At 39.1% G+C, this 25715-nt stretch overlaps 1 protein-coding gene across 3 annotated transcripts; it reads right to left on the reverse strand.

The window, feature by feature from the left end:
• Positions 1–10278: 10278 nt before the first annotated feature.
• SSBP1 (single stranded DNA binding protein 1) lies at positions 10279–19614 on the reverse strand. 3 transcript variants are annotated; one of them, XM_082662351.1, is made up of 7 exons: positions 19544–19614; positions 18808–18874; positions 16744–16804; positions 15942–16082; positions 15650–15737; positions 13663–13751; positions 10279–10437 (listed from the first exon to the last, which is right to left on the reverse strand). In XM_082662351.1, exons 2-7 carry the CDS (start codon positions 18829–18831, stop codon positions 10394–10396), a joined length of 447 nt encoding a protein of 148 aa, XP_082518477.1. In that variant the 5' UTR covers positions 18832–18874; positions 19544–19614; the 3' UTR covers positions 10279–10393. The 3 variants fall into 3 exon arrangements, with proteins under 3 accessions (XP_082518477.1, XP_082518478.1, XP_082518476.1); XM_082662352.1 differs by lacking the exon at positions 19544–19614 and adding an exon at positions 19363–19532; XM_082662350.1 differs by lacking the exons at positions 18808–18874; positions 19544–19614 and adding an exon at positions 17790–17885.
• Between the last annotated feature and the right edge of the window lie 6101 nt (positions 19615–25715).

A 25715-nucleotide genomic window follows, 5' to 3' on the forward strand; every position in this document is an offset into this window, starting at 1 on the left:
TATGGTTAGGTGCCTGTTGCTCCGAGTAATTTGTTAATAATGCACCCTTTTGGTGTTTTACTCACTGAATACCATCTGGCCCTAAGCTCAGTCCTTGGAACACAGTAGAACCTCAATAAATATATATGGAATAAATAAATTTTCCAGAAGTTTTATTTTTGCTTTTATCTCAAGTTTTAGATTCATTTTCTAATATCGTTGGATTTCAGGAAAAATAATGGAAAATAAATGAACTAGAAATTAAATGTTATTTCTGTACTGCCACTCATTCATCTAACATTTCTTGAGCATCTACTATGTGACAGGAAGTGTACCAGGTACAGGAAATCATGGACTAGAAAGCAAGAGAGACATATCTACAAAAAAATTACATAACGATGTGACCAATGCTCTAAGAGATAGATACAAAATATACATGTTTGCACAGAGAAGGGACCAAATTCTGCCTGGAATAGTCACAGGCTTGAAAGAGGAGATAACATTTGACATATGTTTTTTAAAATAAATGGGAGTTCACCTGGCAGGCAAGGTAAAGAAATGGGAATTCCATGCACTACCGAAATAGATGATGATTTATCCACCAACATACCCACAGACTATCCAAGCAAGAAAATAATAAACATACATAATACTTAATTACAGGCTATGCACTGCTTTAAGGTAGCTAGAGTAAGTCACTTAATTTTCAATGCATGAGGTGAGTTCTATTATTGTCCCCATTTTTAAGGAGGAGGAAACTAAGGCTCAGAGATTCTCATAGAGCTAGTAATCAGTACAGCGAGGATTCTGACCCAGGCACTCTGGCTTCAGAATCCATTGCCTTAACTAAAGACCTCAAAGATCACCTATTGATGACACCTCAATAAATACAAGAAAAAAATGGGGACTTGAGCAGTAATGTTATGTCAGAGACAAGATCTTAGATCCCCTCTCTTCTAGATCACACTGCATCATCTGCTCTGGTTCTTAATGGTCCCTATAAACTCTCAAACCATGGGCTGCACCTCAAACCAACAGGTGTTTTATTGAGAACCCTCTGGGTCCCATTCTCTTCCTTTAACATTACTCCTCATTTATCTATATAACACATTTTATCAATTAGGGATCTGCTACTATGGTAAAATGGAAAAAATCCCAGAAGATAGTAACCTAGGTTTCTTGCATCCTTCCCATAGAAATGCTTTAAGCTAATTATGTGACATTAGGCAAGTGTCTTGATCTTTCTGATCCTCAGGTTGGAAATAAAGAGGAGGTACCAGATAGTCAATATGAATGAATGCTTTAAGGACCTGGGTTCTGGAATCAGGCCTAGATTTGAATCTGAGTGTCACTGCTCATTAGCTATGTGACCTTAGGCAAGCTAATCTTCCTAAACTTAAATTTGCTCATCTGTGAAATAGGCATAATAATAGTACCTATCACAGAATTGTTACAGTGATTAAGACAGTGACTATAAAAATGTAAAATGCAGGAGTGTTTTTTAAACGTTATCTATTAATTGGGTCACTGCCCTACACATTACCCATACTTAGGATATTTTTATGAAAACTGCTATTCTTTTAATGTAATATTTAATACATATAAAAATACATGTAACATATAGGTAAATTATAAAGCAAACAAAATAAGTACCCATAATCCCACCACCCAACTTAAGTAAAACATCACCAGTGGTACCATGGCACACGAGTGCTTCTTCTCTGTCCTACCCCTTGTTCCATCCCTCAGCTTCCTATGGTAACTCTTCTTGAATTCTGTATTTATCATTCCTTTTCGAATAGTTCTATCATATAGGTATCTACCCATTAAAATACTGTATACTTGATTTTAACATTTATAAAAATAACATGCTATAACAAATACCCTCTGCAAGCAGAGGAACATTCTGTTTATAAAAGCTATTCCTGTTACAGGATAACTGTAATTCATTTACCCAGCTCTATGATAATCTACTGTGTGAGCATTTATTTATCCATTCTCTGTGGATGAACCTTGGGGTTGTTTGCAGTTTTGTACTGTTAGGTACATTATTGCTATGAACACCTTTGGACCTGTTTCTTGGGCCACACGGGTAAGAGTTTCCTATAGAGTATACCTTAAAGGTTGAATAACTAGGTGAAATTTCAACAATATCAAAATGATTTCTCAAACAAGGCAAGTTAATCTCCCTCAAGAAGAGGTGCCAATTCACACTCCCCCCACTAGTTTCCATTGGTCGACAACATCCTCCTTCACACTTTGTTCTTTCAAATGTGTTGAAATTCGCTAGCATGGAGGTCTTGAAAGTTCATTGCAGTTTCTGGTTTTCATTTCCTGGATTAATGAGGTTGACCACAGTTTAATATATTAATGGATTATATTTCCTTCTCTGTGAAATGCCTGTGTCTTTGACCATTTTTGTACTAAGCTGTCATTTTCTTATTTCTCCATAGGTTTTCATATATTCTAGATCATATTCTTTTTGCTTTGTAGGTCTTTATATGTTCCAGATTGTATTTCAGTTATATTATTTCAAATATCTTCTCTGCCAGTTTGTGACTTGTCATTTTGCTCTCTTTATGGTGATTTTTGGTTTAAAAAAAGGTTATTTTTAACAGTTAAATTTATCACTCTTTTCTAAATTCAAGTTATTTAAAAAAAAACAAAACTCCACACCCCCAAATTATAAAGCCATTGTCCTATATTTTCTTCCCAAAAAATTTTTTTCTAAAGAAGGGGGAAAGTTCCCTCTTAATTTTTACCTCCTATTGTTTATTTATTTAGGCCACCCCACACGACTTGCAGGATCCTAGTTCCCTGACCAGGGATCAAACCCAGGCCCCCAGCAGTGGAAACACCGAGTCCTAACCACTAGACCGCCAGGGAATTCATCTCTTCCAAAATTTTCGTTTTTCCTTTTACTCTTTAAATAACCAAGAATTGACTTTTGCATAAGGTGTAAGGTAGAGATCCAATTTCACTTTTTTCTATTGATTTATGGATGACAAATTTTCCTAGCATCATTTATTGAATAATTTATACTTTACCCAGCGATCGAGAATGCCCCTTTCATCATATATACTTTCCATATATGCATGGTCTGTTTGTGGGTTCTCTATTCTACACCACTGTTCTATTTGTTTATTCCTGTATCCATAGTATACTTATCACTGTAACGTTACTTTCAAAAAGGAAAACTGTCTTGCCAACTGGCAGAGCAAGCCCCCCATCTCACTCTTCCTCTTCAGGAACATGCTGCCTGGTCTTAGATCTCTGCTCAACAATACATCTTTAGAATCAACTTGTCCAGTTGCCCCAAAACACTTCTGGGAATTTTTGATCTGTAAACATCAACTTGGGGAAGGTTGACATCTTTACATTGTGATGCTTCCAATAAATAAAAATGGTGTACCAATGTGTTTAAGTCTTCTTTTAATGTATTTCAGTAAGTTTTATGTCCTCCATAGGAACCACACACCTGGAGACATCTTTCATCTTCTGATGCTCTTGTATACGGCATCTTTTTAAAACTACATTTTCTCTGCTGTTGTTTGCGATTGACTTTGGTATACTGATCTTATTTCCAGCAACACTTAATTACTCATCCATAGATTCTTTTGTATCTTCTATGTAATCACAGCCTTGTAACTTTCTTCCTTTCCTGTCTTAAAACTTTTTCTTTCCCTTCCTAACTGTGCCCTGATACAACAGATTAGTTCCTCCAAAGAGATACCAGAGAGCTCTCATTCTCTCTCTCTGCCAACACTCACAAATAAGAAGTCATGTGAGCACACAGTGAGATGGTGGTCACCTATAAGCCAGGAACACAGGCCTCACAAGAAACCATGCTGGTACCCTGATCTTGGGGCTTCCAGCCTCCAGAATAGTGAGAAAATAAATGCCTCTTGTTTACATCTCCTAGCCTATGGTATTTTGTTATAGCAGCCCCAACTAAGACATCCAATGATGCAAATAAGAACTATGTTATACTTAGGATCCGGTTATTTTCCTGTGGGAAATCTCCTCACTCCAGATTATCTAGTCTGCTATACTGCCAGGAGAAGCATAAGGGCAGTACTTCTGTTCTTAAGTGTTCCTTTATTTAACAGGGGGCTGTTAACTCAGGGTCCTCATTAGGGACTTCAAGCAAAATTAATATTTATTTGATGAGTGTGTGCTCATATTCATGCTTTTTAAGGCTAATTGCTAAGGTTTTGTGTGTCTTTGTTCCAATCCCCTCCTCAAATTTAGAATGAGACATAAGTTAAAAGCCCGAAGGACTGTGGGAGCAGAGGTGAGATTTTTCTTCTACTTACAGTGGAAGGCGCCCAAGAGAAAGGCAAGAGTAATGAGTTGATCACGTATATGGAGATAAAGGTAAGAATGTGTAAATTCGTAAGGATTAGGTTTAACTGCAAAGCACAAATCAGTGGCTTAAACAAGGTAGAGATTTATTTGTGTCTCCAAAAGAAGTCCAGAAGTAGACTGTCCAGGACTGGTATGGTGGTTCCATGGTCATCACGGATCCCAACTTCTTCTGTCTTCCATCCTGAAGATAGTATCATGCTCCAAGACCACTAGTGGAGATTCAGCCACAGAGTCCACATTTCAGACAAGAAAAAGTCAAATGAGGGTTTAGAGAAGCACACAGGATGAGCCTCCCAACAGAGTTAGTTCACTGAAGGAACTTCCCTGGAAACACCATCAAATAAGTTCTGCTTATAGCCCCTTAGCAATCCTTAACTGCAAAGGAGAATAGAAATACAATATTTTAGCTGTTCACACTGTCATCCCCAATAAAATATGGGTTCTGTAAATGTAGAAGGAGTAATAGATATTGGGTATCATATTAACGTTTTTTGGTTTTTGTTTTTTAATGACGTTTCTAATTTTCTGTATTTTACGATGCTTTGACATCTTGGGGCCTGGCAGACCCTGGGAGGGACTTTCCCCACTCCACCCCCAAACGATAGCTGATTCCCAGAAATAGTAAAGGACTTGCCCACGAGCATGCCTTTGATATGCACACCAAGCAACCCTGAGTTCATAGCCCTCATTGGCCTTTCATCAGGCTCCTGAAGTCCAGGACACTACTCCTCTGCCTGAAATCACCCCAGGGCAAGGTACCTGACAACTAGGGACCACCCCTATTACCCACTGCCTGCTGAAATGTATTCAAACTGTCCAATCCTAAACTTGCTCAGCGCTCCTATCCTGTCTCACCCATTCTTTCCCCATGAAAACAACAATAAAAGCTCTGACCCACGCTTTTCCCTTGCTCCTTCTGCCTCCTGACCTACCCTGGTACCTCTCCGTGTGGTGCTGGCATGGTGTGTTGCACGCCCTCCTCTTGAGAACTGTTAAGTAATAAACTCTTCGTTCAAAGGCAGTTGTCTCTGTGTCTGTCATCATACCATTCCTGATTAGAACAAATCCCATGTACATCGTAAAACAGGTAGGCAACTGGAAATCCTTCCCACAATATGGTTTTCCACAACAGGAAGCTGGAATCCTGGCATCATCTGAAAGTTATCTCACAAAAATCTGCTTACAATGTGTCTGGCAGAAGAAAAATAAAGTCACTCTTGCCTCAGCATCTCTTCTGAGCGCCAGACTCGTTAACCTTCACCCTCCCAAATATAAGCTAGAAAGTCTACAGTTAAACTATTTTCAAAATTAAACTCAATATCTTCGCTCTTCTCAAATCTGCTGCCACATCCATGTTCCTTAGTCTCTAATAAGACGTCATCATCTACACAGCTGCCCAAGCAGAAGTTTCAAAAGTATCTTCTGGAGTCCCCCGAAGTGGCCTCTGGGATGCTTTCAGGCACCCGGGTAGACCCACGCAGTCCAGCAGGGGGGTCACTAGAGGCCACAGAGCTCTAAATTGCGGCCGGACAGCGTGACCAGGAGTAAGTGTAACACACACCGGACGCCAAGACTGAGGACGGATGGGAGGGGAGTGTATGATATTGACATGTTGGAATATTTTGTATACACTGGGTTAAGTAAAAGTATTAAAATTTAGAAAAAAAAATTATCTTCTGATTGCCTTTTCTCTTACCACCAACACCTGTTCTGTCACCACTAGGTGCTGGACAGGAGCTATGCGTCCTCGGTTGTCTCCAACCCAGAGCCTAGCACAGGATCTGGCACATAGTTGGTACGCGACGAATGAGTCGATGTGAATCCTAAACATCCCTCGTGTCACCTCTCATCCCCACTTTACCAACCTTTCCAGGCTTATTCAGTAGCTTCCTAACTACCGCCAGGCTTTGCTCCTTCTAACCCTTCAACTATCTTCACAGTTCTTTCTAAAGCACAATTCTGATAAGATGTCGCTGTTTTAAAACCTTCTATGGGTCCCCATTGCCAAAGTCCTCTGCAAGCTTTCAACACCCTTTACAATCTAGCCTCAAATACCTTTTGTGTTTTATCTTCGAATGCTTTGTATACTTTTAAGTTTCTGGACCTTCGTTCGTGCCGTTTCCTCTGTTGAAAACTAACCTAACTATTCTCTTCTGCGCCCCGCTGGACTCTGTTTCTACCGTGACTAGAGTGTCTCTCCCATCGTATCACACTTGCCTACACAACTCCTGCTTTTACCTCCCCCATTCAACCCGCACCACCCTACATTGCGAGTCCCTTCAGTGCAGGAGTCCTGTTATATTCACCGCTACATCCACGCTGTACGGCTGCGTGGCATATAGCAGGTGCCCACGTGGCCTCTGAGTGTAAAAAAGATGCCCAGGTTAATAGTAAACAGCCATAGAAGATTAACAACAAACCAAAGAAAAAAAATGACCAAAGTGGATTACGTGCTCAGTAATCCACGGACATTAATAACTCAACAAAAAAAGGTCGAGTACAATAAACTGAAATTAAAATGCTCTCCTAAGTATCTCCTGAGACTTGGTGAGATGGGCATGGTGACTGAGAGATACACCTTGTTTAAAATAACTGCAACAGCAGTAACAATAGCCAGCATGTATTGAGCACTTGATTCAGTCACTATGTGCTAAGTAAGTTACATGTATTACTTACTGTGTTCTTCACAGTAGGCCTATAAAAGTACAACTACTATTATCCCTGTTTTATTCACAGGAAAACAAAACAACAAAAATCAAAGGCATGGAAAGTTAAGAAACACACCAGAGTTCACCCAGCTGCTCTTGAGTAAAGGAAAAATTCAAATGCAGGCTTTCTGACTGCACAGCCTTAAGTGAACTATTATGACAGACCACCATTTTCCCAAATGACTGGTACAGCAGAAAAACTAAAAAAAGTCAAGATGTACACTTATTTGGACAAATAGGACCCTAAGGTCCAAAGCATGGCAGAGAGCTAATGGATGAAGGGTAAAGAGAGAAAAAGAAAAATTTCAGTATTGTGGATGCATGACTCTGACAGCCGAAAAAGCTACACATCATCCTATCACAGACTGTGGGACTAGCACAGGGGCCAAGTATAGTAGTTTTGAGAGGGGACTTCAATGCTGTTGGTGCCTACCAAAAGTCTCACTCTCTAAACAGTTCAACTGAACAACACACATTTACAAAGTACTAAACTGTCACTGTGCTCGGCCGAGCTGGACAAAGGCAAAAGGGTAGTCTGAGTAAAAGACAACACTGCCTTCAAGAAGTACACGATATCTTTCGGGAACAATGAGAAACTACCACTAATTTCCCCTAAATGAGCTGCAAAGGTTAGACTGAAACGCAGTTGGCAATGACAAGTAATCCCCAAAACAGCCACAGAACCATGTCTTTGGTGTTTTCAGATGTCTTTGGACTGATCAATCTGTCCGATTTTCAAGAAATGGATGACTCTGAGAACTGCACCTCGCAGCAAATAGTGGATCTTATCTGGGCTGGTCTTTAAAGTCAGCCATTCTGGGTTGTGTACGTTTATTAAGAGAATACAAGAAAAAAAAAAAAGAAATGAAGTGTTTAAGCATGAGATGTTATGATACAGATAATGCGGGAAAAAAATGCATGAAAGAATATCTTGTTCACCTCTAGCACATGAAGTGGTACTAGCTTAACATGAATGAGGAGAGCAAGCCTGGCTTGGAAATAATGGAAAGATTTTTTTCCCCAAAAATGTAAAGAGCTTTATTTACTTCTTCTTATAAAGGTAATACATACTCAATGCTAAAAAAAAAAAAAAAAAAAATTACAAAATTGTAAAAAATAAGGAAAATCATACATAATCTTCTCAGAGATCATCAGAGCATTTTGATTTTTCTCCTTCCAGACTCTTCTAAGTATATATTTATATCAATTACTTTTTTTCAAATATGGGAGTAACACCACACATGCTGTTTGATACTTTTGCTCCCACACTTCCATGTATCATACTCATCTTTCTACCTAACCCAGAATCCCAAAATCAAAGTCACAGGGCAGTTTTCTGCAGGTACATTCCCTGACACCATAAGAACATGAAAAAAGGAAATGCAGGACACAAAACTTGGACTAGAAGACCCCTACGGTCTGTTACTGCTATCAGATTCCACAGGTCTACTCTGAGACTAGGCTCGGAACAGTAGAAAGTTTCTCAGGAGACGGGGCTGCCTGCGGGGGGAGGGCAGAGTTTATGCTCCCACAGCCTGCCTGGTTGTGGACCCCAGGTCTGCAGTATCACACGCACGCTGAGGCCTCTGCACTGAACACCTGACTCTGAAAGCCCTGCTGCCCAGCCTCAGAGCCTCTCAAGCAATCTCCAGTGGGAGTCTGCAGAAGAGCCCCTCGGCTCGCGGGGATCCTGGAGGACACACTCTTCTTCTGCCCCTGCACCCTGGACTCAGAATCGCTTGGGGTTGGTAATTAAGCAGTTTTGTTCACCATGTCACTTTCCCAAAGCACAGATTCATCACTCAGTTTAAACAGGAATACTAATCCGCATTAACTTCTCACAACTTTGAAGGAGCATAAAAGTACCTTTGCTGAGGAAAAAAATTAAAAGTTGCCCAAAAGACAAATTTTATCTACTTTACAATTTTGCTTAAGGAATGTGGCGTAAAGGAGTGAGGACTACGTCACCAGTTTTAATGTGGGAACTCAAGAGAGCAGACTTAATGTGCTGACTAATGGTCCCAGGTACAGGAAAAAAAGAAAAAGATGGTTGAAAAAAAAAAATTAAAATTTAAAAATAAATAAAGATAGCTGATATGAGGAAACAGTAATTAATTTTCTACTGTTCCTGGGCGAAAGAAAGGATAAAGCTAAGGAACTCCATTTTTCCTTAAACAAGCTGTGAGTACAAAATGCTGCTGATGTGTGCAGAAAATACCTTAAAACAAAAAGTCAAGTGTCCATAAAATAGCATGTGAATTCTGAACCTGTTAAAGTCCAGCAGGGTCTAAGCTACAGTTAGCACCACACTCTCTCAGGCAGAGGGGAGAGGACATGTAGAAGTAAAAGATGCATTAAAAAACTGAGTTTGTTTTATGTAATCTTTACTAGTAAATTACTAGTATTCTGTCAGAATCTTATAATAAAGGTAACTGTGCATACACAATTGTACACAGTATGTACAACAAGAGACCATGTAGAAAAATAAGAGGAAAATGTTATACCTGGGGCGCTAACCTAGAGAGGCAGGGACTCCCCTGAGAGTCTGTATGAGACTAAAAGGACAGAGAATGGGGTTTAGAAAGATAGAAAATAGTGAAACCAGAGCCTATGTCATCACCTGGAGATGGACTACTTCATCCCTAGTTATACTTTAGGTCTTTACTGCTAGTAAACTCTGTTTCACAAATGCTACTAGTGAAATTGTCCAAAAACAGAAGACGTGAATAATGTAGGTTCATCTTGAAGCTATTTAGATTAGATATTAACCACTGTTCAGCAAGCCCCTACAATTTAGGCTAAAGCTTAATATCCCGTTGGGATCATTCATGTGTCAACATTTATTGCCTATTCTGTGCCAAGCAATGGTTAAGACGCAGGTACATAAAGAAGATACAGTTCTTGCCTTCTAGTCTATAAACCAAACAGATAAGGAAATCAGTATTTACAACCATGGGATACATGTATGATGTACAGCAATGCTCAATAAACACTGAGTAGCTAAATCAATACTATAATAGAAGTGTGCACAAAAAGGGGGGGGCTTCCGAAAGGACAGTTATCCCTCTGCCATAACACGGATGACCCTAACAGTTCACTATCTTGTATACTTATACATAGAAACTGTCTCTTAAAGAATAAGAAACTAGTGAATACCATAACATACAGGAGCTACCAAGGTTCATGACACGAAAAGGGGAAGGAGAACAGCAGTCAGGAAAAATATTATCACTCATTTTACATAGAGTATTTTAATTCTTGTCTTCAGAAACTATAAAGACTATCAAGATTTGGAAACGAGACTGTACCAAACAATGGCCAAAGAAGAATCGTCCATTCTATGCCTTCTCTTTTGTCTGGTCACTCAGAAATATGATGTTATCTGTAAAGAAGCCAAAGCATAAATGTTATTTTCAGAATGCTTCCTCCATCTCATTTAATCATTCCCCTCTACCACATACATATTTTAGTGCTATTCACTGAAAAGACTTTAGACAAATTCTCAAAATATTATGTTCTTGCTATATTGCTTGCTATGTCCTTGAGAGGTATATACAATAGGCATAATGGAGCTAAAAGCTGGGCTTCAACCGTTTATCAACAGCTCAGACCTTGTGAGAAAAGGTGGGATACTTCTCATCTTCCCTGAAGATAGCTAAGGTCTTCTCAGTGATAACTTTCTACAGAAGAGCTAGTCACAAATTCTGATGCTTGCAGTGCTCAGACAGATGCCATTAAACCGGGGAGCACATCCTCACAGAGAAAAGGATCCCGGCAACACAGTCCACAGGCTGGAGGGATGGAGGAAGGACAGGGTTCAACAAATGGCCCCAGCGCACAGACAGACTTATTTATGTTTTTTAAGTCTGAACACTTATACAGAACACATTTTATTTTTAAATTTTAAAACAGAATGAGTTTTATATATTCACTCTTGAGAAAATTTTTACTATCAGTATTTCAGAGAACATTTTTATCCAAAAACATCAGACATTGCTCTTAAAATATTGTGCAGAAAGAGTTAGTTTAGGACAAGCAAAGGAAAAGAAGTAGTATCTCCCGTATAACACCGAAAGATCTACATTCTTAAAACTTCAGAATTATTCAAAAACGGTTGTTATATAGTAATTGAATATTTGTTGACGACTGTAGTCTTCTAAAACTAGAATGTTTTGGAACAGAATGGTTAGTATAAGAGATTATCAGAATTGACATCACTGTGTAAAAAAGACAAGCGTGCCACCTGCTGGTGGTTATTTTTAAGCTACATTGATCCAAAGGAGAAAAAAATATGGCCTATAAAACAGATAAGCCAAATTAAAACTCTATTCTCTTCCATTCTAATGTCACTAAAGACCTGTTCAATTTTACTATTAGCCATAAACCTATGTTAACTGCTTAAGCATTCATGCTAGTGAATACTGGTGACAAGAAAAAAAAAAAAGGCTGATAATTTGAAATGCTTCTGTTTGGCCTGGTTTATAACAATTCAAAATCTGCCCTCACAATAGGTTTACAGTTTACAGTGGAATATGAAAGTGTTGAATGCTTCATAAATACATGATCAATAGATTTTAAACTGTCAATTATTTTATGAGAAAGCTTCATCTTCCACTGCTGAAATCACAGGGGTAGTTCTATACCATATACAGGTCTAGAAAAAAATTTTTGAATAGGTAGATATGTCTGGAGGCTTGACCCAAGGAGGAACAGGGCAGGCAGGAAGTAATTTACTGTCACAACACTCAAGAATTATGAAAGCAAACCAGTCAGAAAAAACCTCATCTAAGTTATCAAGGTCAGTATACTTTCAAAGAAACCAGTAAGAAAATATACGATTATTATTTACAACAAATTATAATTTATCCATATGGCACAGTAGTTAAGACAAACTCTGGAGCAAGTGAAAAGAGAAAGATAAGAGAAAAATCTGTCAATTAGGAGACTTAAGTTGTCAGACTTTTCGCCTCCAGAATTGTGCGAAAATTCATTTCTGTTGTTTATAAAAAGAAAATAAGAGACACTTAAATACATATAAACCATGTAATATGATGTATGGACTGGTATTTATGAAGCAGTCAAAGAAATTTCAATACTATGACATCTGGTAAAAAAAATTTAACAATAATTTCTTAATATTAGGTGTGATAATAGCACTATAGTTATGTTTTAAAAAGGAATCTATCTTTCAGAGATACCTACTGAAATATTTATGGATGATATAATGTCTGAGATTCCCTCAAAATAATCCAGGTGGGGGAAAAGGGGGCTGGGTCATAGATGAAATAATATTGGCCATCTGTTGATAACTGTTAAAGCTGCATGATGGGAGTTTTCGTTTCTTACTATTCTCTCTCCTTTTGTGTATGTTTGACATTTTCCATAATAAAAAAATTAATTTTTAAATGATATCTAATTTGGGCATACCTCAGAAGTTCATAAATATTGAGATAATACTATAATAAAAGTTCTTTTATTCCCATCTACTTATTTATCAAAACAAGGTTTCTCAGTTTTTATATTGATAAAAAACAAGAAAACAGAATGAATACTTTTTTAGCAATTTATCCAAAAGGCAAAAAATGCATCATTTATCTCATTAAGATACATTTTCAATAAAATTTTAGTTTGTATACATATATACTAAAGTTGTTTTGGTCAATTATGTTCTAAAAACAACTGTAATGATAACCCAATTCAAGGAGAAACCTAACATTTAGAGTTCTACTGTTGCAGAATTTTTTTTAATATTTTTAAATTTCTATTTATGCATGTACTTTTGTTACAGTTAATTGAATGAATGACAAGAGTCTTGACTATACAATATATTAAGGTACACTTCTGAGGAGAAAATGAAATTGAAAAACAAGTTCAGAGAAAAGGGAATAATGTAAAATTTCCAAATGTTGAGGAGTTTGTATCTTTTTTAATGATGATGGATACCAAATAGCTATAATATTTAGATCCATTAATACCTTTAAGAGTAACATAATTTTATATTAAAAAAATTTAATGTCAACTTAAACATGTCCAAAGGGGTATATTATTTTCAAAATTCTTGTAGAATTTTCAGAAAAGTTTAAAACTCTGTTCTAGAGCATACCTTCTTAACCTCCTGAAGCTTCCATGTGTCCATCTTTTCTATGTTGTTTTGTATTTTGTTTAATGAGAACAAAAGGAATTTAAAACAAAATCATCATGTTAAGTACCAAACAGGTTCTGAACAAATCTGCACAAATGTCTAACGCCACTCACTTTAGTATAACTCTGTCTCGACACATGCTTTTCCCTGTTTAGGCCATGTCCTTCAAAAACACTAAAGGTTTTCTAAGTCCAAATAGTAAGTACTGGCATAGACAGTTCAACTGATAAGTTACTTGTGAACTAAAACTGTGAGTACAGAGATAATTTTCTAAAGGAAGAGATAAATGTAGAAACCTGGAGCAAGCCCACAAACCTCACTTGGAATTCTCCTGGTGAAGGCCTTACAATCTCATTGGCATCAGTACTAACAGCCTCAGGTAAAGTTACAACATAGCCAAGCTTTCAAAAACGGAAAGGAGAAAAAAAAACCAAAACAGAATAGCTATTATCACAAGAGCCTTACCAGCTATAATTGTTGTTGCTTGTCGTCTCACATTATTTTTATCCATATATTCACCATAGTCTACTTTCCCTTCCACATAAATTCGAGACCTGATATGAATAAAATTTACAGTTTTTAGTCTGGAGATTCTAATGTACTTTACAGGAGAGAGTCAGGTTAGAGAGGGTAAGTATACATTAAGGATGAAACAGATAATCATACAGAACCTCATTTTTGCTCCCACTTCTCATAATTCAGAATTAAGAGTACTGAAACAGAGAGTTCCCTTGTGGCCTAGTGGATTCCTAAGGAATGCTAGCTCTAGGATTCCAGGCTTTCACTGCCAGGGCCCAGGTTCAATCCCTGGTCAGGGAACTGAGATCCCACAAGCCACGTGGTACAGCCAAAAAGAAAAAGTAGTGGAACAGAATGTGCACAGACTTGCCACACCTAGGAAAAAAGACAATGTTTTCATCCTTGAGCTAACTGTGGTCCTTATGAAAGTTAAAACAAAACAAAACAAAAAAAACTGTTCAAAATTTTAAGTCAAAATTTAAAAAAAAAAAAAAAAAGCAACCTTAAGACCATGAAGAGCAACCTAGTGGCATCCTTTAAATCTCTATGGTTAATTTCCAATGTGTTATTTTCTGTCACCGCTGATTTTGGATTCTCTAACAGATTTGTAGATTTTTTCATTTATTTTTTAGTTAGTTCCTTTCTATATTAAGGTTCATAAACTTACTCTCAAAAGACTTAGATTACTAAAATGCAAAATTTTCAGCTTTAGTATTTCACTCAGAGTTAATTACTAAGACTATGCTGCACTCTCTAGAAGGCTGAACTAGAAGACAACTGTAACTCTGATTTCAAAGAGTAGAAAATGGCCATAATGACACCAATTTTCAGAGTCTAACACCACCAAAAATGTACAATACAGAACATAGACAAGACTGGTAAAATGACTGGGTGCCAAAGGGAGCAGTCACACAGATTCATCAATCAGTAGGTGAAATTGCATATAGACATTTTCCTTGAAATTTCCTGTGTTTATATGTGTATATATGCACATATCATACAGACATGACAACGGAGGTATATATGAAGAAAAGGTATGCACTTATTTTAAAAAATAGAAATTTTAGTTACTGCTGAAATTATTTTACATGAAATGTTTCATTTCTATAAAACAAGTACATTTCTAAACATACTATGACTACAACTGCTGTTAAACACATCCTCTTGTCCTTCTGTGGGTTTGGAAAAGATACTTTTTATACATAATCAATCCAAGCATTCCAAAAGGGAACTACTAAGTTTACATAAAATTATCAAATATGAAATAACTGCTGTGAATATTACCATAATACCTCACTGGGTCAGGCTTCCGACATTCCAGACCCTCTGTTAGGCCATCGTGTGATGCCAAGAGGCAAGACATCTGCCTTCAGGATCGCTGGCCATGGAGACACTTGCTCACATGGTACTCAGTACCCTTTGCCTTCTCTCTTACCTCATCAGCTCCATTTAAGTACACATCCTCTTTGCCCTAAAGTATAAGTTCTTAAAAGGCTAAACCATGTTAAAACCTTTAAATTAGTCACACATGGCAATGCGCTATGTTTATAGTATTAAGCATTGCACGAATACCTCTTGGGTTAACACAGAGTAATTAGTGGTACTACATAAATAAAGGAGCTACGCAGTCCATAAGAACACGTTACCAGTTTCTTAAACCAGTGGTCCCCAACCTTTCTGGCACCAGGGACCGGTTTCGTGGAGACAATTTTTCCCTGGACGGGGGTGGAGGGGGGGGTGGGGGGGGTGGCTCGGGCGGTAACGTGGGCCATGGGCAGCGGCAGGTGAAGCTTCGCTGCTCGCCCACCGCTCACCTCCCGCTGTGCGGCCCAGGGCCTAACAGGCCGTGGACCAGGACCGGTCCGTGGCCTGGAGGTTGGGGATCCCTGTTTTAAACCATTCAATCTGTAAGATCCTTCCTTCCTCAACTTACCCCTTTTTCACATACTGATATGCCACATCTCTCAGGCCTGGTCGAAATACTGAAATTCTGTGCCACGTTGTCTTTTGACTGACATCACCTAAATCACAATAGGGAATGTGGTTACAAATGCAAAAGACAAGTGCCAAAGGACAACATGTCCCAGCAAAACCAATCCACGATTTCTAAAAGAGCAGAACAGAATTAGAGAAGGTCCTTTCTAAAAGTATCTAATTAGGTAATTCACAATAAATAATACCTATTTACTGCTGATAAAATTAAGAGCCCGGGCTTTTGTACTCACCTATTTGGTGTGTTTCATTTTCCCCTGATCGCCACATCTCATTTGTTGCTAGAGAAAATATTGTGACTGGGTTTTTTCCTTCTACCTGTCTCATGACAGGGTCCTGACCTACTCGACCAAGTAACTGCACACGATTCAGAGCTGAAAGGCAATGTGTAGATAAAACGAGACTGAGAGAAATGTCTAGGGAGGAACAGCTACAAACACTACTCCAACTTCAGTCTTGGCATTAAGCAAAACCCAAGTTCTAGAAGGTTTGAAAGTAAGTTGAAGGGGAAAATAGACAGAGGTTGGGAGGGAAAAAGGATTGGCAAGAAAGGAGAAAATATTCAGAGGAAGTAGCCCCACAAAACAAACGTTAAGCTCTTTATCTAAATTCTTCTTTTAAATACCTAAAGAAACTTCTTTAAACTGTCTGTAGAGTTAAAAGAACAAATCTGAATATCTTTATAAACACAAGGGACTATTTCTGTGAAACAACAGCTTTCACAAACATTCACTTCTTCAGCCAAATACCACATACCCTTGGAAGACTTAGATAACCAAATAGGACTCAAGGAAATTCTTTGGCAGGAAAGTGACAAGAGTGAGTAAAAACTGACTGGTAAAGGAAGAAGGGCCCAATTTACAGGAGCCCTGCAGCCTGATGGGGCAAGGCCAAGATCTGAGAGGCAAATGTGAGTCAAGAGCGTGACGATTAATAGATTATAACCCAACGAATACACCTCTTGTGCAACACTGAGAATATTAGCATACTGCTATAAATAACACGCTTTAAACTTGGAAATCAGCTGCTACTTACATCTTTCGAGAACCAAACTGCCAGCTATTTCAGACTCATGTCTCACAAACTGATGAAGGACCTAAAGTGGAACAAATAAGTAAAACAGCTTTAATCCGGGGGGAAAGGCAAATACCAACAGAAGACCCAGTCACACGTGGTCACCATCTAGTCAGCAGCTCCTATGGCACACATCCACCCAAGACAAGAGGTGTGCCCATCACACAGAGCCAGGAGGACTATGCAAACACTTAAGCCTACTGCAGAAGCCCACAGGCACACAGGAGGTACTACACAGTATACCCAAGAGAGTTCATTTACAGTCCTCTCCCGCTTCTTTGGTGGCAATCTTCCTGATTACGGTGCCTCTGTGTTTGTACACAAAAGGTAAATAAACACATGTTGGAAAAAGTCATGCTTTTGACAGACCAAAAATAAAGTCTAAGATAAACAAACATGACTCTTTGATAAAGTGCAAAGATATGCCTGCCCAAATCGGTCTGTCAGACAAAGGGAATCACTGCCATGTAACAGCAGCACTCGATAACAACAGCTATCATTGCTGAGTACCCGCTAACTGCTTTACCTCTCATCAATTATTCCTCAGACTAAATCTATAAACTATGTAAAATTACCACCACTTTATAGAAGAAAAAAATGAAGTTCAAAGAGACAGAGTAACTTGCCTAAAATCCTACAGGAAGTAAGTGGCAAGTCACGCCGAGATCCCAGGGCCGTCTGACCCCAAGGCTGCTGCTTTTCCCACTGCCCTCTGCTGCCTCTTTAATGTCTTTTAATGTCTTTAAGGACATTCTGTGTAAGGGCTACTGCAAAGATATGAGGACACATCACTGGGAACATCACTGGGTTCAGAGACCTAACCATTACATCAGAGAAACATGTGTCAAGTGGTGGCACTGTTAATAAGCGACCAATTAAAACAATACCCACTCCAGGGGTGGTACTTCTGGCTATGGAATCTTGGCGCTATGTTTGGGAGCAGAGAGTGGGTACGAAAATAAAAATGTGAGTTACAACATATTAAAGATCAGACTGCTAACTGCTACCTGTGTCATGATTCCAGAAAGGTGCTCATCTGAGTGCTCACATGAGCCAGAGCTCCTAAGTTTCATGGGACAACAGTCTGCCTCATTGGGGGCACACAAAACTCAAGACCTACCGGAGGAGCAGAAATGGGGAAAGAATTAATTTAACTGGGATACTTTTTTAAATTAAACATTTTACTCTTTTATACACAGCTTTAAAGATACCGCAACACTGTAGAATCGTGTATTAAGACAGGAATAGCTTTTCCATGCTCCACATTTCAACACATGAAAAAGTATACGTTTCAAAAGTCCGTGTAAGTTAGTACGGATCCAAGAATATAGGGCCAACTCTACAGCAGAGCGGGGGAAATAGGAACAGGTTTCACAGAGGAATTGCTTCTTCCTTATCTTCACAAGATGAGTGCGAGAGGGGTTCTAAAGGAGAATCTATAGCACTTGGTGCCCAGATGAGCTTAAGCAAGCAAAACGCGGTCTAGGCTGGCTCAAGGCTGGCGAGGCTGACTGAGGAGATCAGGGGAGGAGTCTGACTGGGTGACATGAGAAGCAATCCTGGACCTGGTAAACGTGTGGTGATGCTGAGACCTCACCTGCTCTCCTCAGCACAAGGAGGCAGGGCGGGGTGGGGGGCAGCTGACAACACATGAGGCACGTGGTCAGAAAAGAAACCACCTGTCTTATTAAAAATATAATAATTTAAAAAAGCTGGAACAACGGTTCTCATAGTCTGCAGATCAACAACGACCTTCAACGCTCTCTAACTGATCTACGTGCAAGTAGCACGTGTTTTTAAAAGTAATTATTCCCATTATACATGTGAACACACTAGAGAAGTTTCGTTTTGCTTTAGTGAACATTATTTACCCAAGTAAAATCTGTCCCCAGCCCTCATGTCAAATAAGTACACCAGGGTGTGTGGGCTCAAAGGACTTTTGCCTCTGCAGGCAAAAGCCTAAAGAAATTTGATCACTATGGCTTATAGTAACACATCCCAACACTAATACGAAGAAGTGATTACCTGCACTACAGGTCTTCGAAACATGGCTTCTATTTCCTTTTCTTACAATCTAACCTTTAATCTTTTCCTGAAGAAAAAAGAGATCAATTAAGTCCTACAGCAAGAATATGAATTCACTGAGTCTAAGTGCCTAACTGCAGCCACGACTTTTACGCAACCCACCTTTAGACCGTATCGCATCAACAGCCCTGCACAGGGGACGGGAAGGACTCCCTTCTGCTCCCAGAAAGCCCCTCTCGCACTTTCATGCCTCTCTGATCCCCCTTAACTTCCTCCTCCTCCAACCCACACCAAAAAATCCTGATTCTATCCCCATTTCCGTTCCACTGTCTTCTCAAATGTTATTAAAATGCAAGTTCCCTTCGGGCAGGGACTTCTGTCGGACTTATTCACTGTTACACCCAATACCCCTAAAAGTTCCTAAGACATAGTAAGGGCTCAATAAATATTAAAATGTTAGCACGGGGCTTCAATCTGAAACGTGTGGCCGTAAAAACTACCGCCTCCAGCCCCGTCACCAAAGACCAAGGAGATCCCTGGGCTTCGCCGCCTCACCGCCGAGATGTGCGGGCGCCCCTTCTCCAAGATGACGCTCCCAACCAACAACGTAAAGGAATTGAGAGGGGCGACGAAACCACGGAGTCCTCTGCGCGAGGGAGAAGACAAGGTCCACACACCGACACAGTACCGCCTCCAGGACCTATGCAAAGCCTTCCGCCCCTTCTCCCTCCCTCACCTGAAGCTCAGGCTCCGACAGCTTCCAGGCAGGAACTCATTTCCGGTTGCTGCTGGGACGCAAGACTCGCGAGAAGAAGGAGGAACGGAAATCCCGCTGCTGCGTCGTAGAAATGAGGCCGGCCGGCGCCGCGGGAAGCACGCCGGCTTAACGCGGTAGTTCCGAGAGCTTCCTTCTGGGCGGAAGCGAATGAGTCAACGCCGCCAAGTGGTTCAGGTAACCTATTTGCAAGTTTGTAGCGAAATGAAATTACTATTTGAAGAGGTTCCCGGCCCGGGACTCGTCAGGGTGGACCAAACAAAGGCTAGCTGCGCCTCTGGAAAAAACTAGAAAGGTTCAGGCCTCCAAAAGCAAGAAGAAAAAAACAAAACAACAACAACAAAAACAAACAAACAAAAAACGGAAAAAGTAGAGAAAGAGCCGAAAGCGCAAAATTTAAGGGTCACCAAAAAAATGGGAATCAAAATAAATAGTAATGCAATGTTTTCAAAAGTCAGAATTAAGGCAAAAAATTCGTGAATAAAATATGAAAAATTTTATTAAATACAGTATCTGAGCCAGATAGGATCCTAAGGCACCAGGAAAAACGTGTGCCCCTATATACAAGTTTTTATGTATTTAAAAAAAACTTTCCAAGAACATTAAAGTACTTGAAGAAATATTGAACATCTGAAAATTAGGTGTATTAAAACTAACAACGTTGCTTTAAGTTTAAATATTTTGCTTTTACCAAAAACATAATTTTACCTTCCTGGCTTTAATAGAAGTAAACTGACTGATAGTATTTTCAAAATCTACTTCTTTGCTTACTTTATTTCCAATTGCAAGAGTTGCCGTGCCTGATCATTTTTCCTGAGGAAGTGGCATTAACTTCAGCTTACTGAACTTGCCTTTATTTAGAATTCTGATATTTTGTTAATTGTGGATTTTTCATTAATTTTAATATCTTAAAATTATTGCATTAAAGTAGCATTAATCTTGAATGCTGGGTTTGTTGGCCCCCCCTTAAATTTTGTCTTGTTCCCCCTAATCCTGGCCTTGGTAAAGAAAAGGGGATTAGAGGCCCATAGACTGCAGAATACAGGCCAGAGGGAGCCTCCCCAGGCCTGTCCATCACCTGGTCCTGGCACTGTCCAGCTTCTAGAAAAGGTACCCTCCACATCATTCTAATAAGCAAATCTCCTCCTCAGGACCCTACTTAAAACCTTTCAATGGCCCATTCTTGCCCTAAAAGGAAAAAACACGAACTACTTCATGTGGTTTCCAACACATACCCTAACTCACTCTTAAGAGTACGACTTACTACTTGGTATATTTATTGACGCTTACCTCTGTTTTACTTCCACCTTCAAGATGTTTAGTCCTGGAAACATACGATGTTATGCTGCCTTCAGGTCTTGCACAGGCATTAATCATCCCACACTCCACTGTGTTACTACTGTAACATACCCTCTGATGATTTCCTGTTTAAAAGTCCTATTTCCACTTGAGCTGTGGAGTCAAGTGAAAAACCAAATTCACCCTTTCCTTCAAAGCCAGTTTCCCCCTTCTAAGCTCCTTGTTTGTTTTAATGGTACCAAGATTCTCCCAGACTTGAAGTTTGGAATCATCTCTGACACATCTCACTGATCACCTACATCTGTTCATCCATATCCAGTCACTTGGCCCTAAAAGTTCTATCTTCATTAGGCCACAGATCTCTCCCTCTTTCTTTCTGTTCACAAACACTTTGGGGTAAGCAGAAAGCACCACGCAAATTGAAAATAGACACACCTCTGGCAAACTTTTATAACCTTATGAATAACATCTCAGTGGAGAATCTGGGCTAATCTGAATTCTCTCTCAGACAGGAGTTACCAATACACGTTCTCCTTAGACTGTTGGCTGGAGAAAGTTGCAAGTGCTGTTTTCTTTGACAAAGAAAAACATATTAAGATGTATAATGTCATTTATACATTAATGATACATTAATTATACAAGAGTTAAAACATTTTCTTCTGTCATCAAATAGATCCTCCTTCACAATATGACAAATACTTCAGCATTGCTTTACTCTTCAGCATCAGAAATGTCCTTTCCACATACTTTCAAAATTCTCTACTCAAATCGTCTTTCCTTTGTTCTCCCATTTCACTTTCTTTACACACTCAGTCTATCTTGAATTAGAATTTAAATGCCCATGAAGGTGCCTCCTCTTCCCCATTGATTGTGAGCTCTTAGAGAATAGGGACCTTGTTGTGAATATCCAGTTGGCAATTATGCTTTAAACAAGAACAGGCCACAGGCCAGAACAGAGAAAAAGAACCTAGAAGGATACTCAAATAGGCCTGAAATTAGAAAATTAAAAAAAGAAAAAGAATCTAGAAGAGTAGCTGAAATGTATTTTTTAATTAAACATACCACTTTTACAAGAATCTACAATTTGCATTTTGGTGAGGAATTCCTGAAACCTCTTCATGGTGTGCATATACCTGCACACACTCTAACATAATCATAAACTTTCTGTAGTTCATCCACAGACCCAGAAAGTACCTTCCCAATGCTGAGAAGTGGTGAAAGCATCATGGCTTTAATCAGTTACAATTACCCCTGGCAACAGTGGAATAATTCAGGGCTTTCATCCTTTACAAAGCTAGCTGAGAAAGAGACATGTCTATATGCCCAAGTCCACAAAGTTATCTTTGGCCTTGCCTTTTTTTTTCCTTATGATAACAGATCAATTTTAATTCTAGCACCTGCAGCTATACAAGGGTGTGCATTATAAACTTCATGGAACTGTTGTCCACATTCGATGAAGTGACAACTGTGCAATACCACTTAGTATCTCAAAATCAGGAACATACATTGGAATTGTTTAAACACAATCCATAGAATTAAAAACAAAATCAGAAGTCATCCACAGTTATACTCATTGTCAATTAAATGTTTTAGCACTTACTACTTGATATAACAGTCAATATCTAGTAGGGGATATCGGAAGTGATTTCAGATTCTCATCCTGTTGTACTCTGTTGGGAAGGTTTCTTGAGTAGCTATGTGACTGGCCAAAGGTGGGTACAACTAGGACCAGAACAGCATCTACCACAGTTTCTGTAGTTTTCACTTTTTTTCCTTTGTCAGTGAAAAGTGAACAGTAAGAATGAAATACTTATCTTTACATATATACATGGTATGCTGTGAAAGCATATTTGCTAAAAATATGGAACGCTTCACGAATTTGCGTGTCATCCTTGCACAGGGGCCATGCTAATCTTCTCTGTACTGCTCCAATTTTAGTATATGTGCTGCCAAAGCGAGCACTGGCCTTGCCTTTTTTTCCCCCCTAAATTAAAAAAAGTCTCAGCTATAGGCATCAAGTGGTAGAGACCAGGGTTGGCAATGCTTTCTCACAGATAGGAAGCTTTGGACAATTTCAGTGCTGTACAAGAACATTTTTTAGATATTTTAATCAAGTTTTCACTTTGCTTTTAAATCAGTTTTTCCTCAAGCCTCATAACTATTGGAAAATTACAGCACTTATTACTTAAACTGATTACTATCACGTTTTACATTGATTCAAAAGCAATTTTAGCAATACTCCATAGTTACTATGGCTATTTTTTTGGTAAATTTTTTTTGAATTTTATTTTATTTATTTTTTTATACAGCAGGTTCTTATTAGTTATCCATTTTATACACATCAGTGTATACATGTCAATCCCAATCTCCCAATTCATCCCACCACCACCACCATCCCCACCATTTTCCCCCTTTGGTGTCCATGTTTGTTCTCTACATCTCTGTCTATTTCTGCCCTGCAAACCAGTTCATCTGTACCATTCTTCTAGGTTCCACATATATGCATTAACATACGATATTTGTTTTTCTCTTTCTGACTTACTTCACTCTGTATGACAGTCTCTAGATCCATCTACATCTCTACAAATGACCCAATTTCGTTCCTTTTTGTGGCTGAGTAATATTCCGTTGTATATATGTACCATACCTTCTTTATCCATTCATCTGTCGATGGGCATTTAGGTTGCTTCCATGACCTGGCTATTGTAAATAGTGCTGCAATGAACATTGTGGTGCATGTGTCTTTTTGAATTATGCTTTTCTCTGGGTATATGCCCAGTAGTGGGATTGCTGGTTCGTATGATAGTTCTATTTTTAGTTTTTTAAGGAACCTCCATACTGTTCTCCATAGTAGCTGTATCAACTTCCATTCCCACCAACAGTGCAAGAGAGTTCCCTTTTCTCCACACCCTCTCCAGCATTTGTTATTTGTAGATTTTCTGATGATGCCCATTCTAACTGGTGTGAGGTGATACCTCCTTGTAGTTTTGATTTGCATTTTGTTAAATTTTTTTAAAAACTCAGCCTGACAGTTTTTATGCAATTCAAGATTGACAGTATGGTTCATACAGAGATTTTTAAGATACCTAACTGTTCAGGCTGAAATGTTGACATTTAACTTTCAGTGTTCATCTTTCTACAGCTTTAGATAAATAGCTTCTATAAATTGGTAGATGTGTTAGAGCTTAGTAAAGCACAGTAGTATTTCTTTATAAGATTTCTTTAACTCAAGATTGTCTGTTGGCGCCTTAACGTCAGTGTTCATGTTTAAGAAACAGAACTTCATGACTGAGGATGGAGTTTCTCACTGAAGCCAGGGGTCAACTTCCAACTGAAATGGAAGGGATTAAATTCCGAACCCATTGAGGATCCAGTCCCTCTCACACTCAGTGTCTGTGCAGCTGCCTGCTCTTTTGGTGACTTCCTGCTACTGTGGAGCCCAGCAGAGAGAAATGGAGAGAAACCAACAGTCTGGCATCGGGTCCATTCAGGTGCTAGAACAATCTTTGAGGAACGTAGTAGAGAAGGGGTCATAGGCCCTAATAGTAGTTGTCAATGCCTGAGAAGAAAAGTGTAACCACAGAACTGTGGGCTATACATTGCATACTCTTAATAACATACCTGCTTATAAATCGTAAAGTGTGGTTGACCTTGTAGCACTGTACCACAAGGGACATGGCTGGTGTCAGGGAGCCAAGAGATAAATTAACTCAGTTTTAAAACCTGAATAATCAACTATACTCCAATATAAAAAAATTAAAATTAAAAAAAAATACATAAGAGTACAGGGGAAAAAAAAACCTGAATAAAGACTCATTTTTTTAAATGTCAATGGGCAATACAGAGCACTATACCCCACTTAATTGCATGGAAGAAATTGCTACTCCAAAACAGAAGAATGATGTGATGGTTTGTTCAATGATTTATTCAATTTGTTTGTTTGTTTGTTTTGCGGTACGCGGGCCTCTCACCGTTGTGGCCTCTCCCGTTGCGGAGCACAGGCCCAGCGGCCGTGGCTCATGGGCCCAGCCGCTCCGCAGCATGTGGGATCCTCCCGGACTGGGGCACAAACCCGTGTCCCCTGCATCGTCAGGCGGACTCCCAACCACTGCGCTACCAGGGGAGCCCGATTCATTCAATTTTAAAAACTTCTTAATTTGCTTTTAAAAATTAAGGGAAAAGAAGAAAACAAGGCAGCCAAAAAGCCTACGAGCCATGAAGAGGCTAACGTCATCAATATGACACAACTAGGAGTTCTCAAATGCCTTTACGACCAACATTATTTTGTATCATAGCTTGGCCATTATTAGCTTTTAGGGCCGTGAAGCTGGACCTTAAAGCCAAGACCTGTTAGTACCAGCCTATTGGATTCTCTCTCCTATCTACTCATGGTTTCCAACATAAATTTCGTATTCTTTGTTAGTTGCATATTTATAAAGATGAGTGCTTTACTCATATTTGGCTTTGGACAAGATAAAAACCTTTATTTACAAACATTCTAGTCCTTTAAAAATATATATACAGAGTAAAGGATTTGGATAAAATAAGTTAAATCACAGGAAGCAAAGCCAACGTCTGTTAAAATCAAGGAGAAATTGGTGACAACCAGAGAATCAAAACCAGTTATAACAGTTACAAGAGGCTCAAAGCAAATAGATTGAGGGACAACAAACCACATCAAATTTCCCTTGAACCCTCTACCCAGTGGCTTTGTTCCACAAGTTCATAGCCAGCTCAGAAATGTGAAGTTAGGTAGTCTTATTTCTACCCACTTCATATGGTGGTGAAGTCATTAACTTAATAAATACAACATCAGAGAAAGGGGTTGGCTCCA

This window comes from Grampus griseus, assembly GCF_964374135.1.
Source record: "Grampus griseus genome assembly, chromosome: 9".
Lineage (NCBI taxonomy): Eukaryota > Metazoa > Chordata > Mammalia > Artiodactyla > Delphinidae > Grampus > Grampus griseus.